Source organism: Bos grunniens, chromosome 4, assembly GCF_055505025.1.
Source record: "Bos grunniens cultivar Pamir isolate PY7600 chromosome 4, Bosgru_T2T1.0, whole genome shotgun sequence".
Lineage (NCBI taxonomy): Eukaryota > Metazoa > Chordata > Mammalia > Artiodactyla > Bovidae > Bos > Bos grunniens.
The window spans coordinates 14,712,000-14,730,763 of NC_141168.1; the positions used below are offsets into that span (position 1 = coordinate 14,712,000).

The 18,764-nt window shown below is 44.7% G+C and overlaps 1 protein-coding gene and 1 gene segment (V, D, J or C); one reads left to right on the forward strand and one right to left on the reverse strand.

Annotated features, from left to right (window-relative positions):
- Window positions 1-3,770: 3,770 nt before the first annotated feature.
- Window positions 3,771-9,628, forward strand: LOC147373651 (putative inactive serine protease 58). Its single transcript, XM_086398055.1, has 5 exons — window positions 3,771-3,774; window positions 5,301-5,439; window positions 5,882-6,141; window positions 9,042-9,181; window positions 9,265-9,628. The coding sequence occupies exons 1-5, from the start codon at window positions 3,771-3,773 to the stop codon at window positions 9,412-9,414; spliced, it is 693 nt and encodes a 230-aa protein (XP_086254181.1). The 3' UTR covers window positions 9,415-9,628.
- A 3,731-nt stretch (window positions 9,629-13,359) lies between these two features.
- On the reverse strand, window positions 13,360-14,845 carry LOC147373652 (T-cell receptor beta chain V region E1-like). The segment is given in 2 exon segments: window positions 13,360-14,365; window positions 14,639-14,845. Coding segments are annotated over 2 exon segments (384 nt in total).
- Between the last annotated feature and the right edge of the window lie 3,919 nt (window positions 14,846-18,764).

An 18,764-nucleotide genomic window follows, 5' to 3' on the forward strand; every position in this document is an offset into this window, starting at 1 on the left:
AAATGGCTACCCATTCCAGTATTCTTGCTGCGATAATCCTATGGACAGAGGAGCTTGGAGGACTACAGTCCATGGGATCATAAAGAGTTGGACATAATTGAGCAACTGAGCATGCCTGCATGCACATATGCTAGGGGTACAAGAGTAGATATAATGCAGACTTTGCCATCAATTAGCCAGTTCTATTACCTAGTGATAATTACTACAGTGGAGATGAGCAATAAGTTCCATGAGAATATAGGAAAAAATCAGGGTGTCAGAGGCACAGGAGGTACCATCAAGGGGCCAACAAATTAGAGGAGAGTATTATAGAACTGAGGTATAGTTAGGTAAAAGAAAAGCATACAAACCGTTATGTTTTGGAAAATACATGTAAATAAGTAATACTGAAAGGTGGAAAATAAATTGTTCATAGAAGGGAAGAGAGAATGTGATAGAAAAGTATTATTTATGCAGGTAAGGGTTAGATAGCAAAAGGCCTGACCTGTTTGGTAAAGGAATTTAGATTTTTTTTATCTTGTAGGCATCAGAGGCTTAGTCATTAAAGTCACCATGGTAAATAGAACATCAAATGTCTGAGTTGGGAGATGTAAGAACACAGAGTCTGTAAGCTTTAAACACAGTGACTGTGAGTAGAAACAGAAGGGGCAGAGTCAGGGATCACCCCTGTTTCTAACTTGAACAACAAGGTAGATGGTGGTTCTGCTGCTGCTGCTGCTAAGTCATATCAGTCGTGTCTGACTCTGTGCGACCCCATAGACGGCAGCCCACCAGGCTCCCCTGTTCCTGGGATTCTCCAGGCAAGAACTCTAGATGGTAATATAAAGAGAAGTAATGTTTCCATCTGTAATGGATCAGGAGCAAGGTGGGGCATGCTATATTTGAGATCCTTGAAGGAAATAGAGGTGGCCATTTCTAGCAAAGATCTGGATCTCTGATGATAATGAAACAATGAGGCGGTTTCTGTGTTTATAGGCAGTAAGTGCAGACTTAAGTAAATTTCTATGCTATTGGGAGGATCTTTGATCCATGTTAAGTGCATCTCTCACACTGGCATAAAGTGGCAATGTACAGCATCCCCAACCCATAGACCAAGACACCTAAAATTACAGAATTGACAAGATGTCAAATGACCTAAAAATAGGGGATCGAGTGATATATGAGAGACTATGGAGTTACATATGAGAGGCTATGGAATTACACAGAGAAGGCAATGGCACCCCACTCCAGTACTCTTGCCTGGAAAATCCCATGGATGGAGGAGCCTGGTGGGCTGCAGTCCATGGGGTCGCTAAGAGTCGGACACGACTGAGTGACTTCACTTTCACTTTTTACTTTCATGCACTGGAGAAGGAAATGGCAACCCACTCCAGTGTCCTTGCTTGGAGAATCCCAGGGACGGGGGAGCCTGGTGGGCTGCCGTCTCTGGGTGTCGCACAGAGTCGGACACGACTGCAGTGATTTAGCAGCAGCAGCATGGAGTTACATGTAGGAGAGGGACAGCGTGACATGGGATTATCTGTTAAAAAGGGAAAAAGGAACAGAGAGATGAACAGAGAGACTCACCCCAGAGGAGAAAAAGACTGCAAAGAGTAAAGAGATTTGGAGTTCATCTCATGAGGGACATGGTGAATCTGTATCTGCAGAGATTGCTGAGACGGTTTGGTTTTTTTATATTGATACCCTCTGAGTGTGGATGCATTTCTCCTATCAAAGCAAAGCAAAACAAAATAAAACAATAACAAAACAGAAAAAAAATGGCTGGGTTATGATGAACACCACAGCTTATCCTGGCACATACAGGAAAACCAAATTCTCAAATTTGGACACTGCTGCTGCTGCTAAGTCGCTTCAGTCGTGTCCGACTCCGGACACTTTGGACACTAACCTCATTTAATTCAACACCGATTCTTTGTCTTGTAATCTTTGGTCCATCTAAACCACAAGCCCCTCTGTTTGCTTGTCTTCTCCAGTGGGCTTGTCTCTAGTTATACCCTGCTTCCTGTCTCTGACTCACTGACCAGTGCCCCCAGCACTCTTTATTGAATCACATCTCTATTTGTTCCAGAGTTTTTAATAAAATGCTCATCTGATCACTTCTTTTACTTTTTTCTTTTTAAATTGATCTATACTTGATTTGGAAATGGCAACCCACTCCAGTGTTCTTGCCTGGAGAATCCCAGGGACGGGGGAGCCTGGTGGGCTGCCGTCTATGGGATCGCACAGAGTCGGACACGACTGAAGTGACTTAGCAGCATCAGCATACTTGATTTACTACATTGTGTTAGTTTCAGGCCTACAGCAAAGTGATTCAGTTAACTTCATGTAACTTTCAGTTGGGGCCTTTCCAGGTGGCTCAGTAGTAAAGAATCAACCTGCCAATGCAGGACACACAGGTTTGGTCCCTTGGTTGGGAAGATCCCCTGGAGGAGGAAATGGCAACCCGCTCCAGTATTTATGCCTGGGAAATCCCAGGAACAGAGGAGCCTAGAGGCCTATAGTCCATGAGGTTGCAAAAAGTCAGACATGACCCCGTGAGCAGCTCACTCTTTGAGCAACCGAGCACTATTACTACTACTCTGCTTATAGACAGAAAAGATCATATTATAATAAGGTGAGAGGCTGCTGGCCACAAACTGGAATGACAGCTCTCACCAGGAACTGAATGTGTTAGTACCTTGATCATGCGTGTTGAATTACTACAACTGATTCCATTATTTTCTTCATGTTTTACGTAACAGATCATAAAAGTCTGTTGTTGAAGCCACCTGGTCTGTGGTATTTCATTATAGCAGCTTGGGCAGGCTAATGCATTTGGTAAACTGTTCAGATCTTTGGCCCACTTTTTAACCTGGCTGTTTGTTTTTCATATTGTTGAATTTTCAGATTCCATAGTATGTTTTGGATGCACATCATTTAACAGATACATGTTTGGCAAATATTTCTCCCTAGAGAGGGGTATATCTAGATTTTTAGTTCTGAATATTTTGTTTCGCAATTGCCTGTTTATAGACCTGTTGTTCCCACTAGTCTATAACTCTTTGCAGTTGGGGCAGTGTCTTCACATCTGGGTACCTCTTACATCAGCATACAGCCCGCACACATCAGACACATAGTGTAAATCACTGGCTGGCTGAGAAAATAAATGGACAAGTAGTGACATGGAAGAAAGGACTCACGTATCTCAATGAGGAGTTTAGTGTCAGGGAAATGGGTCAAGATCAGCCCCCGAGGCTGGGGTGATGGTCACTGGAAATAAATGTCAGTGTCACACAGGTGAGGGTTAGCATCACAAAGGTAGGAGGAACCAGTCTGTAGTTCAGAGAGAGACATGGTGTCAGAGACTTACACAGCAGGGAGCACTGTGAATTTCAGCATCTCTCAAATTAGGTGCATCTTTCCCTGAAAAGGGGGAGAGAAATGCTGGATTCCAGATCTGTTCTCCACTGTGTTGAAGACCAAGTCATCTGGTCTTTGTTGAAGGACCTCTAATATCTGGCACCACATCCTACTCTTTTGGAACTCAATCCTGCAATTGAAAGAATTCAGATGACAGTTGTTCCAAGCCTAGAACCGCTTCCAGCTTCATCTTAGTGTTCTTCTCTCCTTCCTTGGCATCCTTTTCAAGGCACTGAACCTCATCTTTTGAAAAGGCTTTCAACATGATTATGAATTTAATCCTTCTGTGGGCTCTCTTGAACCTGCCTGGTGAGTAACTGCATATCTTTCTCCTTAATTGCCCAAGAGAAATCCTGAGGGAATCACGAAAGATGGGTGAAGACAGGAGCAAGGTTCCAGACTGCAAGCACAGGACTGACTCTTCTTCAGCATTCCCCACCAGGTTTCTTCCTGTGTCTTTGCCTTAGGGTGATTGCCTGAGTGCTTTTGGGGGAGGCATGGACCCTGAAACCTGACCCTAGACTCTCTAAGGAAGACAGGGGCCTGACTCTGGGCCTGTGGCGAACAGGACTGATGCTTGGTATGGGCGAATGAAAAGTGGAGTCCAGGGTGGAAAACAGGGGTCCAGCTAATGGACAAAGCAGAACATTCAGGGGTTTAGGTCTTGTCCAGACATGGTTCCAGTTATTCAAACAAAAACCCTGGAAGTATTCATGAACCCCCTCTTATACCCCATATCAACCTGATCGGAACCTGTTGCTGTCTCTGTCTTCTAAACATTTCCTAAATCAAATCACATGTCACCACCTCCATGGATCGCTATGGCTCAAGACACCCTCTTCTGTCTTTATTACCAAATCATTCTCCTAACAGGGTTCTTTGCTTTATAAACCTACATGCCACACTTCTCTGTAAGGAAATTATCATCCTTTACACAACACCCTGAAGCGATTCCATGTGTCACTTAGGAGACAAGTTCATGTCCTTACAACACTCTACAAAATCTTGTATCACCTCATGGCCTCTTTCCTTCCTGCCTTTCTCCCTGGCCTCTCTGATGTGCCTTAAACAGGCCTGAGGACTCTTGCTCCAGACATATTCTCTCACTGGAATTCCTTTCCCTAGACACCCGATTAACTCCCACGTCTTCATTACATCGCTGACCTCTCACATTGGCCCTGAGGTCTTCCCAACTGCTGATGCAATACTGCACAATGGCTCCCACATACCCACATGCATGCACACCTCTGATACTTCCCCTCCCTTGCTCCCTGCACTAATTGCCACTCAACATACTATACCATTGATGTATTCCTGTATTTACTATTACTGAATGTCTCCACTCATCAGAATGTAGGACTGCAGGGGCATATCTCTGTTTTGTTCACTATGTAGCCCAAGCCCTTAGAGCCTGCCACATACTAGATGCTCAATATTTATTCATTGAATGAATGGTTACCTCCCTTGTCAGACTCTGTTAGCATTTGCTCTGTTCTTCAAATGAAACGTTATCATTCAGCCTTGCATTTTCAGGAGAAAGGGATAATATTGGCCAAAGCATTCTAAACATGGCAAAGATAGGAAGTTCTCCATGAGCTGATGTGTCATATGCCTACTGAATCTTGGAAGGTATTTAAGGAAGGTTGTATTTGATCAATACTTTGAAGAGCACATAATGACAACTAAAAGGGAAAACACCTTTCATCTTATGAAATATATATGTTTTTATCATTTTCTTCATGTTTTAGAACAAACTGATCCAGTTTACATATTCAACTTACAGATAAAATTCCTGGAGAGAAGGGTGGGGCAATGTGTCTATTGAGTTCTCTTCCTTTGTTTTTTTCAAATAATACCTGAAAAACAATCTCAGAATTTGTGCTCTACGTGTCTCTGTCCAGTTGCTTTGACCTTTGATCCAAACTTCAAAGACGCCATCACTCCCCCCTACCTGATCTACTTGAAGTCTGATTACTTGCCTTGTGTTGGAGTCCTGATCCACCCTCTTTGGGTGATCACAGCTGCAAACTGTAACTTACCGTGAGTAAGAAGCCTCCAACATCACCCTATGCTTTGAGTTCTCAGGTTGGGCACAGACCAGAATCCTCCCTGGGGTCCACTCAGTTAAATGGGATTTGAGAGATGTCCTGGGGATGTTCAGTAGTAGAGAAAAGGCTTTGTGGAGGAGCTCATCAAGGCCTATAGTGTGTTAATTGCTCAGTCATATATCCGATTCTTTGTGACCTCATGGAGCTTGGACCACCAAGCTCCTCTGTCCATGGAATTCTCCAGGCAAGAAAACTGGAGTTGGTTGCCATTTCCTTCTCTAGGGGATCTTTGCAACCCAGAGATTGAACTCAAGTCTCCTGCATTGCAGGCAGATTCTCTACCATCTGAGCCACTAGGAAAGCCCCATAAAAGTCCAGAAGGATGGATAATCCATGTCTGTTCAGTCTTCTCACAAACATCTCTATTGTTCTAGGAGGCTTCAGTTAATACTGGGAGTTACAAAACCATCCAATATAGATGAAGAAAAATATGTACAAGTGGTTGGTTATGAGAAGATGATTCATCACCCACAATTTTCCATCACTTCTATTGAGCACAACCTCATGTTAATCAAGCTGCAAACCCATATTGAACTCAACAACTACGTGAAAATAGTCAGCCTGCCCGAAGAGCCTGCCGCTGAAGACGACACGTGCACCGTCTCCACCTGGGCCTACAACCTGTGTGACCACTGTGGGTGGCTCTCAGAACCAGACACGCGCCCCTCCGACTTCCACTCTTCCTTAGCTCCTGCCGTTTTTCCCACTGAGCTTTCTTCTAACCTTTCCATTCATCCTTTCATCTCCTTTCCCTTCTCCGGAGTCTCACTGTAGGAGTCCTGACCTCTTTTCTGTATCTTTCTACATCTTTGCTTCCATATCTGATAGATGTGTTTGTGGGAAGAAGACATTTGTATTCTGGGCTTCATTTGCTGTATGACAGCTCATTGGTCACTTTACCTTTGAAGCCTTAATTTTCTTAATTCAGAAATGAGGCATAAACTACATTAGATGGTTTCAAACCATTGCAGGCATTAAAGAAACTTAAAGCCCTGAAATAGAGCAAAATGATGTTTATGTAGTAAACACAAGATAAATACACAATATTGTGCTAAATCATGCAGAACTTCTTTATGCAAAATTGTGATACAGATCAACAAAAGTTTAAGATTTTTAACTGGTAACATTTTAAAAATGAATATTCACTCACTTCATCAGAAAATTGGAAGGGATAAATTGGGAGATTGGAATTGACATATACACTACTATACATGAAATAGATAACTAATAAGGATCTATATATATAGCGCAGGTAAGTCTACTCAGTAGTCTGTAATTATCTATATGGGAAAAGAATCTTAAAAAGAAAGGATATATGTATAATTGACTCACTTTGCTGTATGCCTGAAACTAACACAACATTATAAATAACTGTATTCCAGTAAAAGAAAAAAAAAAGTAGAAATTCCTTGTCCTTTGAGAGACAACTTGAGTTTTGGAAATAGGCAAACGCTTTTCTGTTAAGCAGTATGTTTTATTTATCTGTGTTATGTCATTTTAATTAAAAAGAGACATAACTTACCAAAAAATGCAGTTTATTTTGATCTGGCTCATGAAGTAGTTAAGTGAGCATTTTTTAAAAAGGCCTTTCCAAAAGAAAAGTTGAGCTATACAGTTATTGCTAGATTAGAAAATAAGGCAAAGAATCTCATTTTCTTTTAAAAAATTAATATATTATTTTCAAATAAAGATACTCAAATAAACACACCCCTAAAAAGCAAAATCTCAAAATAATATACTTCCTCCCAAAGAAGAATCCTTGGCAAGAACACCCAACATGTGCATAGAAACTTCTTTGTTCTTATTTCTCTCATTTTGTTGCAGGTTGGAAAAATTTTGTTATGGATCTTCAGAGTTCACAATATGTGTGAACCACTGATATAAAGGAAATAATTTGAATTAGAAATGAGGAGACCTAGTTTAAAATCAAAGTTTTATGGATTTAAGAGAAACCACTTTTTGCATGATTTTTTTTAAGCAGATACTGGATACTTTTGATCTGATGAATGAAAAACTAGGCTTAGATCTTTCTAAATTCCTTCAGACTCTCAAAATATTAATAAGAGAGACATTGTCTAATGGTACAAACTTGCAACTAGTAGATAAATAAGTTCTGGAAATCTAATACACAGTATAGGATGATCCCCTGAAGGAGGGCATGACAACCCACTCCACTATTCTTGCCTGGAGAATTCCCATGGATAGAGGAGCCTGGCAGACTACAGTCCATGAGATTGCAAAGAGCTGGACAAGACTGAGCAGCTAAGCACACAAAGTGAATATAGATAGCGACATTGTATTATAATCAAACTTGCCGAGGGATTAGATCTTAATTTTTCCCACCAAAAAAAAGAAAAAAAGAAATTATAATTTTGTGAGGTGATAGAGGGGGACTATGGCCAATCATATTGATCTCTAGTGGTCTTGACCTCCAGTGGCTTGAAGTGGGGCTTGAGTTCCCAGCCAGGTTGAACAGTGAGGCCAGGTTGCAGCAGTGAGAACACCAAATTCTAGCCACTAGACCAGTGGTCAGTGACAAGGACCGTGGCTCTTCAGTTTTCCAGAAAAGAATTCCCACAAAGACAGAAAGTAGTGAAACAAGTAAAGTATTAGGAGGAAAGAGTACAGTATGTGTTCATAGCCACACGGGCAGACTCAGACGGGGAAAGAGAGAGTTGAGACCTCATAGCAAGTTAAATCACTTGTATGGGGCATTTTTTCCAGGTTCCCTGAGGCCAATCATTTTGATTTGCCAGGCTCACAGTCCATATTTGGTATATCTCAGGATTCTCCTATGTGTGGGCATGCATCTCTTAACCAAGATGGATTCTACCACAAAGGCCTATGGGTAGAGCATCCCTTGATATCACTCCACTTTGACCTCTAAGGAAACTTTCTATGCATATGTGGCCCAGCCTCCTCCCTTAATCGCCCTACTATTCTCCTCTTGGCGTTTTTGGTCCACAGAGAATGAATCTCCTATCATTTTACCATTGCGGGGGCAGGGGGGGGCATCTACCTCTGACTCAATACTACAATATTCAAATGTGTCAAATCAATATACTGTATACCTAATTTATGCAGTGTTTCATGTCAGTGTGTTTCAACTGAAAAATTAGAAAGGAATAGGTGATGAGTGTAAACTGTGGGACAAATCATAAACCTGAAAGCTCAAAAAGTAAAATAAAATTAAACTGAATAAATAAAAATTCCAACATAAAGGATGCTTTTAAAATGTCTGAATTGCCAGAAAAAATTGTAAGTAATTTATTTCACTTCATTGCAGAAATGTCTTGTATTCCCATCTAACTTCCAAGAATTTAACCTCTTTTATAAATAGACGCTTTGTATCATGAGAAATTGTTAATCTGATCACTTCCTACTGTCTTAGTGGCCACGGTTTTGATTTCTCTGTGTTTGAACTCTTTTTTGTTTCTACCAGGAAAGGAACTATGTTGAAAACGAAGGAAAGGAAAGAAGGAAGATTGGTATCTCATAACTCTTAAGGAAGTTCTATTTCTTTCTTTCTTCCAGACAAGGACCCTGACTCACTGCAGAATGTGAATATATCTGTAATCTCCAAAGTTGAGTGCCTCAAAGCCTATAAATACATGCACATCAGAGACAGTATGATGTGCGTGGGCATTGTGCCAGGACGGAGGCAGCCCTGCAAGGTAGTGTGCTCTCTGTGCCTTAATGTCCCCATCTTATTGCATCCTTTGCCCGAAAAATAACTCGGTCTCCTTTTCCCTGGCAGGAAGTCACAGCTGCCCCAGCGGTGTGCAATGGCGTACTTCAAGGAATCCTGACGTTTGCGGATGGGTGTGTTTTGAGAGCCGATGTGGGCATCTATACCAGGATCATTAACTACATACCCTGGATTGAAAATACCATCCAGAATAACTGAGTTCTCATGGCAGGAATTCTAGACCCTGTGACAACACCCGTTCCTAAATCCAGCCTCAGAATTAACCAGGTGTCCTGAATTGCATCCCACACGTCTGTCTCACTCCTGCCCCACAGGGTGGGTGGCTGGTACCTCCCTGTATGTGACTATGCATGGCAGCGCTTCCTCCTCCCCTACTGACGATGATGGTAAACTCCACACCTCTTGGAATTTATGAAGTGGCGACTGTGTTCTCGCTAATGAACTGATCATTGCCTTACTGGGGAAAAAAATTTAAAAAGGTTACTTGATTGCCATTTTGGGTAACAAAACACCTACTACTTGCACTGATTCAATCACATGTGCTTTGGGCAAGTTATACATGCCAGCTGGAAGTCTGAGAAGGATTAAACTAAATAGAATTCCCAGGAAGGAAAGAAGGTTTAAGGGGGGACATGTGTTACCCACACAACTCTCAGCACCAGACATGGATTCTGGACATTCATTTTGCAGCATTCTCAGTAGGGACTTAGCTCTGAGAGGTTAATACCAAAGGTAACTGGGGTTTAGGACACAGCAGATGAACACAGAACACAGGATGGATTTTCCCAATGTACTCTTTCTATGATGCCAGCTGCCCCAGGAGCTTCATTCTCCCCCGGTTAAACACTCTTGCCTTTTTCTTCCTTCCTTCTTCTCTTTTCATCTCACTTCTGCAGCTCCAGTTACCACCTGAGAGCTTTACTTGATAGATTTCCTTGGGGAGTGGCCTTTGACCCGTATTATATTAAGAGTGAGATGGGTCAGTGACATTTTTGTAAATTAGGTCTTTGCAAGAAGTCTCTGCACATGCTCCATTTGGTTCCATTGCTCATTTTGCTTGTGGAGCCATTTAAAAACAATGAGAACAATGAAGAAGGACTTTAGAACAGATCAGCTTGTCTATCTGCTCATTCAAGTCTTCTGCAGTGAGAGTATTTTGGTGAGAATTCTCAGGGATACCATATTTTCCTCCTCCAAACTGACCTTGAAAAACTGTAGTACATTAATTCTTCCTCAAATAGCTTATCCCCATGTCCCCATTCTGCTCCTTCCAAGTGTCTACCAGGGCAGAGCATCAGCCACTCTCAAGAAATTCACATTAATCTTGATCTCAGGAATGAGAACTAGATAATGTTGATTGATCTTCTGGCTCCTGAGAAGAATTCAATTCTACTTCTTCCTTCGTGGCATCTCTCCGAGGAGTTTTAATATCACAAGAGGAGGAGGGCATGGCAACCCACTCCAGTATTCTTGCCTGGAGAATCCCATGGACAGAGGAGCCTGATGGGCTACAGTCCATGGGGTCACAAAGAGTCAGACATGACTGAAGCAACCTAGCATGCCTAAGTCACCAAGTAAATAGGGGCTCTTCTTTTATAGGCTTAAAAGAAGACTCAGTCTTAGCACAGGATCCATTCTCTAGGGCAGTGGTTCCCAACCTTTTTGGCACCAGGGACTGGTTTCATGAAAGACAATTTTTCCACAGACCAGGGCCCAGGGATGGTTGGGGGATGATTCAAGGGCATTACATTCACTGTGCACTTTGTTTCTGTTATTATTACATCAGTTCCACCTCAGATCATCGGCTGTAGATCTGGAGATTGGGGACCCCTGCTCTAGGGCACCCAGGCTCTCTTTGGCTCAAAGGGAATTAAATCAGTTAATATAACTAACAAGTTTGCAAGTGAAGAAGGAGGCTGGAATACTTCAGCTTATTGACTCACATCACTCCACTGCTATCAAATCTGTTGGGGTTGTTTTGGCCTACTTTTGGTTCTATCAGTCAAATAACTTGACCTGTCTGTCGGTTTCACTCCTGGGATCCCATTTTAATGGAGAGTCCTTGAAAGAATCCTCTTAAAGGCTCAAAACATTACCGTGTTGTCATTCATTTCCATTTTAGGAGTTGGAGAAGCAGGTGAAATGAGTAACTTGACATTGTCTATTTTCCTTTAGCAAGCTGCTGCTGCTGCTGCTAAGTCACTTCAGTCATTTAGCAAGCTATTACACTTTAAAATGCAAAAAAGTTCTTTAGTAGGAGCTAAATGATACTGAAAGAGGAGAAAATGTGACCCCTGCAAAGTTCTTCTTCAAGCCTTCTCTGTTCATTTGCATGTTGGATTTTTAAGAGAAAATAGGATGGCATCTATGACTCAGTATCCTGAAGGGTGGGATAAGTCTTTCTAATTGTAAGTCACAGCCTTAGGAAGCCTGCTGTTGTCACGTGTCTGAGCCATATTCTCTATCAGCTCTGTAAGTCACGTTGCTAGAAATTTCCCTCTTCATCTGCCTCCTCCTTTATCTCTCTCACTTTGTTCAGAATTTCTGTAAAGAAAATAGGGGTGTCACTTATTAGCCTCCTCAGATCCTAATAAGACATTAGGATCTGAAGATCATGCTGATTAGTAAGGGGATACTTCCTATAAACACCATTCTCCAGGCTGAAAAGCTATGATCCCCAAAGCTGTGACTGGATGGGCCAGGATCATACAAAAGCCAGGTGAAGATCAGGCTAGAGCTTGCGCCTGTGCACAGAAATAAACAGCAGCTACTGCAATGATGAGGCTTTCAAAGACTTCATAGAATTTAGAGTTTCTTTCCTCTGTGTATTTCCTTCAAGGATGGGAGGGTTTGAGAAACCGTAAAATGAGTTCTGCTCAGTAGGAAACCAGGGTGGGAAAAAAGCCCTGGTTTTAAGTCATCAGCTATGACAACTGGAATAGAATAAAATTGCCTACTGGGGGCTTCCCTGGAGATCCAGTGGTTAAGATTCCATGCTTCCAATGCAAGGGGTGTGGGTTTGATCCCTTATCAGGGAAGTGTCTACATGCCATCACAGTGTGACCAAAAGAAAACAAAGCTGTGGTTCTTGATGAAACTGAGCAAGACAATAATAAAAATTTTAAATTAAAAAAAAAATCATCCACTGGAAGCTAAAGATGGGGAGCCAGGGATTGAGGAATCCCAAGGCCATCACTCCCAGACCCTTTGAAAACTCAGTGCAGTACTAGGCACCTTGATTATCTCACTTTGGGATTTCTGGCAACTGCTCTGAGCAAAATTCAACCAAAATGCCAAAGAGAGAGGACTCGGGTATCCAAATGCCAGGCTGTCTGTCTCCTCCTCCTCGTTGTCCTTGTCTTCTGGAGCCAGGCAGGTGTTCACCACCACACCTGAGAAGGGCTGAGAGAAGATCAATACTATGGCTGCCATCATGACCTCTGTGCAGGTCATGGAGATCCGCGGGCAGATGGCGCCCCCTGGTGGAGAAAGTTTCTCACTCCCCATAAGCGCAGAGGAAAGAGCAGGTAGGTGCTGGTAGTTCTGCCTGGCAAACCACCCACCCACTGTGCCATCAGAGATGGGGCTGCCTTTGAAATGCCTCTGCATTAACTCACGCCCACCCTGCATCCCAGTCACCTGCTGTGTGGACCACACTGTCTGGGATGGAGAAGCTCTGAGCTGGAAGCGGGGTGGGTCAACGGCAGTCCAGTCTCCCTTCTCTGCAGGGGTCTCAGGACCGGCGTCTTTCTCATAACACCCGTCCCTGTGGTTCCCGGCCATTCATCTGGGGCTGAGCCTGCTGTTCTGCCCTCAGTCCACAAGTACCCTTCCTCAGGCTGCAGATCCATTTCTGAGCCATGGCATTAGGTCAATATTTGGTGAGCCCTCCACTCTGGAACCCAGACCCTGGTCCTTTCTAGGTCAGGCCCTCTCTGTGGATCTTGCTTTTAAAAAGGTCAACTGGAGATTGAGGCGTGAGAAGTTCAGGAGGTGCTGAGTGCAGAGAATGTAGATCTAATTGGGAAAATGTGTGCATGCTTGTTTATGCAAGCAGTGTTTGTGGTGGAGGGGTGTCTGTGTGTGTGTCATACATTGAGATATTCACTCTACCTCTTTTCTGAGCTCCCAGGATCTCTTTGGGTGTCCTTCTTTCCTCTGGGCATTGATACTGGTCTTAAAATGCAATATGCTTCTTATACATGTGGAGAAAATAGTTCACAGTGATTAAGTCTTCCCAGGTGGGACTAGAGGTAAAGAACCCACCTGCCAATGCAGGAGACGTTGAGACCCAGGTTCGATCCCTGGGTCAGGAAGATCCCTGGAGAGGGGCACAGCAACCCGGTCCAGTAGTCTTGCCTGGAGAATCCCATGGACAGAGGAGCCTGGCAGGCTATGGTCCTTGGGGTCACAAAGAGCTGGACATGAGTGAAGCAACTTAGCACAATACCACCACTGTGGAGAGAATAGCCAACAGTGACCAAGTCCTTCCTACATGACTCTGTATTTTCCTAAAGGCTTCGCTTGAACTGGGTTGTTTAATCCAAGAAGCAACCTTCTGAGTCAGGAGTTAGCATCAGTACTTTGCAGACACAGAACCTAAGCTTCAAGGAGAAGAAGTCTTCCCCAGAGTCACAAGTGGCTGCTGGGGCCATGGATCGAGCTTGAATTCACTGGGCTGAGTGTTCTCTGAAGCACAGGGAGAGTCTGTTTGTAATAAAGAGGCCAGAAGGGAAGATCCAGGTTGGGGAGGGCCATCAGGGCAGAGGGGGAAGAGGAGGAGGAGGCTGGGTCTGGGGTTGGCGCCCAGAGGGTGGTTTTTATTCATTTTCCCAGTTAGGGTGTCTCACTGTGTCTTTACTGCAGGTGCAGAAGAGCGTTCTGCCCTGGGTCACATTGGCCACGTGTAGGCTCAGCTCGCTCTCACTGACCCGCGTGGCCCGGTAATTCGCTCCAGGGAGGTTTATGACTTCCTTATCCCCGGTACGTCGCAGACTGGCCAGCACCTGTACTTGCCCCCGGAGATCCTGCTGGTACCAGCTCATCCAGGGGTACTGGGAATCCTTCAGGATGCACCGCAGGGTTTCAGCCTGTCCGCGAGGTACCAGGACCCACCTGGGCTTTTGCTCCACCAAGCTCGTGGCTGCATCTGAAACACACAGGCCAGCCAGGCTGAAGCTCCTGGGGGCAGTGGTCACCACCAGATCTCTAGCTGCAGCCAAAACCTGAAGAGGGATCCCATGAGTAGTGCCAGGAGGAGGCTCTTGCAGAAGGGGTCCTTTCACAGGGTGAGGGGACTGCAGGGCGCTCTTGGCAAGGCTGGGGTCGGAGCAGAACTTTCTGCACCTACAGGCACCCCTGTGACCCAGCCCCCTTTTCCTCCCTAAGTCCACCAAGTGGTTGTCTCTGCCAGGCCCCTGACCTGTACTCACGGCAGCCAGGAGCACCCAGCCCCACAGGATGGGAAACGGGGCCATTCCCTCGCCTCTCCAGCAGGGCAGGGGGATGGGGCCACCAGGCAGGAGAGCAGACGCTGACCTGGGAAGCCTGATTAGAGGCTGAGACTCTCCGGGCCTGACACTCAAAAGGGAGTGGCTTTTCCAGGAAACTCAGTATCTTGTCTCATCTTCTCACTGAAGCTCAAACCTCAAACTGGAGTTTCCTGTTTCAGCACACCAGAGCGCACTCACACACACGTACACACTCCCCACACTCACCCCGGGGGCCTCGGTGAGTGTACCTGGACCTGCACCCTCTCAGCTGCTTTGCAGAGAGATTCCTAGAAACATGACACTGAATCTGTGTCTCAAATCTTCACAAGGAATTAAAATAACTCGATAAAACCAAGTCACAGGGCTTCCATGGTGGCTCAGTGGTAAATAATCCTCCTGCCAATGCAGGAGACACAGGTTTGGTCCCTGGGTCAGGAAGATCCCCTGGAGGAGGGCATGGCAACCCACTCCAATATTCTGGCCTGGGAAATCCATGGACAGAAGAGCCTGGAGGGCTATAGGCCATAGGGTTTTCAAAAGAGTCGGACAACGACTGAGCAACTAAACAACAACCAAGTCAAACTTGCAGATTGAACAGACATTTTCCCATATGCATAGAGGCTCCTGCAGGGCAACTTTGGTGGTAGGTAAGGAACACTCATCTCTGATGACCTGTGTTTTCCTCTGTAAAAGCAAATACAAACAAAACAGAAGAAAATAAGGGAACAGACTTCCTTCCCCTCCATTTTCTTAGAGCATTTATTTAGAAAACTTCTAAGTTCTTTCTCTGTCTCTTTGAAATGTACATACCATACACTCCTTAAAAGCTAAATCACCTCTTTCCAGTATTAAGACCCAGGCATGTCTTTCTCAAGGACCTGCAACCATTTCTTTGGAATAAAATCATCAAAGAAGATAAGCCTAACTTGGTCTACAGCAGATGCCTGGCACCACATTGCAAAATGATTTCCTCATAAAGATATGATATAGGGACTTCCCTGGCTGTCCAGGGGTTAAGACGCTGCACTTTCACTGCAGGGGACCCAGGTTTGATCCCTGGTCAGGGAATTAAGATACCACATGCCACAGGGGGTGGCGAAAAAAATAGAAAAATACCATTACATTTATTTTTCCTTGGTAAAGCCGATTAGCAAACACAGATAGACACCCCAATTCCCCAGGGACTTCAGCATGGACTTCGGATTACCAAAACAGACTGCCAAGTCCTCTCATTTGAGGACTAGTTATTGCTTCTCTTAGGGCTTCCCTTGTGGCTCAGCTGGTAAAGAATCCGCCTGCAATGCGGGAGACCTGCATTCGATCCCTGGGTTAGGAAGATCCCCTGGAGAAGGGAAAGGCTACCCACTCCAGTATTCTGGCCTGGAGAATTCCATGGACTGTATATTCCACAGGGTCACAAAGAGCCGGACACGACTGCACGACTTTAACTGTCAGTCTTATTTTTTATTGTATTGTCCCAGCAAATCACAGTGCTGCCACCTCCTGGCAGCGTGGCCTTGGATCTCAGTTCATTTCTCTGTAAGATGGAAATAATCCTGGAAGCTAGTTCATAGGAGTAAGTGGGTTAATACATGAACATTTCTTAGAATAGAGCTCCTACTAAGACTCACTTAGTAGGAGTTGACCTCTAATGTTGCAATTGTACACTTCCAATTCAATAAAAATATGACAATTATAGTCACTTTTACTGGTCTTTGTGGGCTTCCCTGGTGGCTCAGACAGTAAAGAATCTGCCTGTAATGTGGGAAACCTGGGTTCAGTCCCTAGGTTGGGAAGATCCCCTGGAGAAGGCGTGGCAACCCACTCCAGTATTTTTGCCTGGAGAATCCCCATGAACAGAGGAGCCTGGTGAGCTACAGTCCATGAGGTCGCAAAGAGTTGGACATGACTGAGCAACTAAGCACACACCCATACTGGTCTTTAATCTCCTGGCATGCTGCAGTCCATGCGGTTGCAAAGAGTCAGATAAACACAACTTACTTACTCAACACTAACAACATGTATAAAGTAACTTCATTAATATTTTCTATATCACACTTTCAAGTTTGCATAATCTAAATGTGCACAAAATGTGAATTGCACTATATTCTAAGTAACATGTGCTGATTCCCCCCTTTTTTTGTTGTTGGGGAAGGATCTACCTTTTTTATATTTAACTGTTGACTACAAAATTATTCACAACCTAAAAGTTGAGAGTTATGGTTCATTTGATGGAATTTTTATGACTTCAAGCCAAGGAGGGTACATCTCAAGTAACCCTGAGAACTGCTGAGGGGGAAGCAAGGGAGGGAGCCAAGGTATTTGGAGTTTTGCAACAAAGTTCAGGTAGTCTGAGCATCAATGCTGCTGCTGCTGCTAAGTCGCTTCAGTCATGTCCGACTCTGTGTGACCCCATAGACGGCAGCCCACTAGGCTTCCCCATCCCTGGGATTCTCCAGGCAAGGACACTGGAGTGGGTTGCCATTTCCTTCTCCAATACATGAAAGTGAAAAATGAAAGTGAAGTCACTCAGTCGTGTCTGACTCTTAGTGACCCCATGGGCTGCAGCCTACCGGGCTCCTCTGCCTATGGGATTTTCCAGGCAAGAGTACCGGAGTGGGGTGCCATTGCCTTCTCCACTGAGCATCAATAGGTAATTGTTAATTAAAGAAAACCAGCTATCTAGAGTTAAGGAATTGAGACTTTTCTTTGTATTGGAAATCATTCTTTTGAAATCCACCTCAGCTATCTGGGGCCAGTATCCTGTGTTTTCACTTCCTGAGTTTCTTCAGGGCTCACGGTAGAAAGTAGCTATAGTCTGAAGGCTGCTAGATAGAAGGTATTCTTCCTGAGTAGCCTGGAGCTCACCAGCTCACCATATGGTGGTGGCTGAAATTTCTGATGACTGTGACATCCTTTGTTTACCAACATGGCAGGAAATATTCCATTTCTCAGAAGTTTCAGGCCTGAAAGTGTCAGCCACTCAGTCGTTTCCATCACTTTGAGACTCCATGGACTGTAGCCCACCAGGCTCCTCTGACCATGGAGTTCTCCAGGCAAGAATACTGAAGTGGGCTGCCATCCCTTCTCAAGGGGATTTTCCTGACCCAGGGATTGAACCTGGGTCTCCTGCGTTGCAGGCAAATTCTTTACCATCTGAGCCACCTGGGAAGACCTGTTTCAGATGTACAGCATTATAATGCAACACCTGAACACTCTGCAAAGTGATCACAAGTCTGGTAAGCATCCATCACCGTGCTGTTGATGTCCTTTCTCTCAGGTAACCACTCCTCTGATCTCCTGTGCTGAGTCACTCTTGCCTTCAGCCCCCTTACCTATTCCCAGCATCAGGACTCCAGAGAAGGAGAGAAATGAGCTTAGGGAAGCATTCCCAAAATCACACCTCTTGAATACCAGGCTAACAGGCATGCCAAGATATGTGCTCACCCTCACAAGACTCAAGCACTTAATCCTGATGTTTGCTCCCATAAGAGTCACTCTGGGGTTTAGACGATGAGAGGAAAGTGGGCTGGGAGAGGGGAGAAAATGGTAATCCAGGGAAAAGGGGAGAAAGAGTAGAGAAAAGCCTCATGAAAAGCCACACAGAGGGGACCCAGGAGCAGGGATCCCCTCCGTTGCAGTGGTTACTGGCTCTCCCCAGGCCAGTGCTCTGGCCAGTGAGCAGATTGCAGGGAAAGGGATCCTGGGCCCATCTCGGTTTACAGGCCTGGCTGTCCTGTCTCCCAGCCCCTTCTCCCTTTTCCCTTCGCCTTAATCCCCAAATACGATTGGGATCAGCATGTCTCTGACACCCCTGTTATCTCCTCCCCAGGCTCCTGCTCTTCAAGCTCGGTGCCTCCCCAAGCTCCTGCTCTGCTCTTGGCCCAGTTCCTATCCAGGGCCAAGGTAAGCCTCTTCCTTCCAGATGGCTGCCTAGCTCCTTACCTTCCCTGCCCTGCTCAGGGTGGGTGATACGGTTGTCCTCTTGAGAAAGGTGCTTTCTCCCAGCTGCACCCCAGCTGCTACTCAGGTGCTCCCAGCAGCTGCAAACAACCT

What these genes read in the sequence shown, in the direction of transcription:
- LOC147373651 (XM_086398055.1), top strand. An exon ending in GCTGCAAACTGTAACTTACC is followed by an intron (nt 5,440 to 5,881) that starts GTGAGTAAGAAG and finishes CTATTGTTCTAG; the next exon opens with GAGGCTTCAGTTAATACTGG. An exon ending in CTACAACCTGTGTGACCACT is followed by an intron (nt 6,142 to 9,041) that starts GTGGGTGGCTCT and finishes TCTTTCTTCCAG; the next exon opens with ACAAGGACCCTGACTCACTG.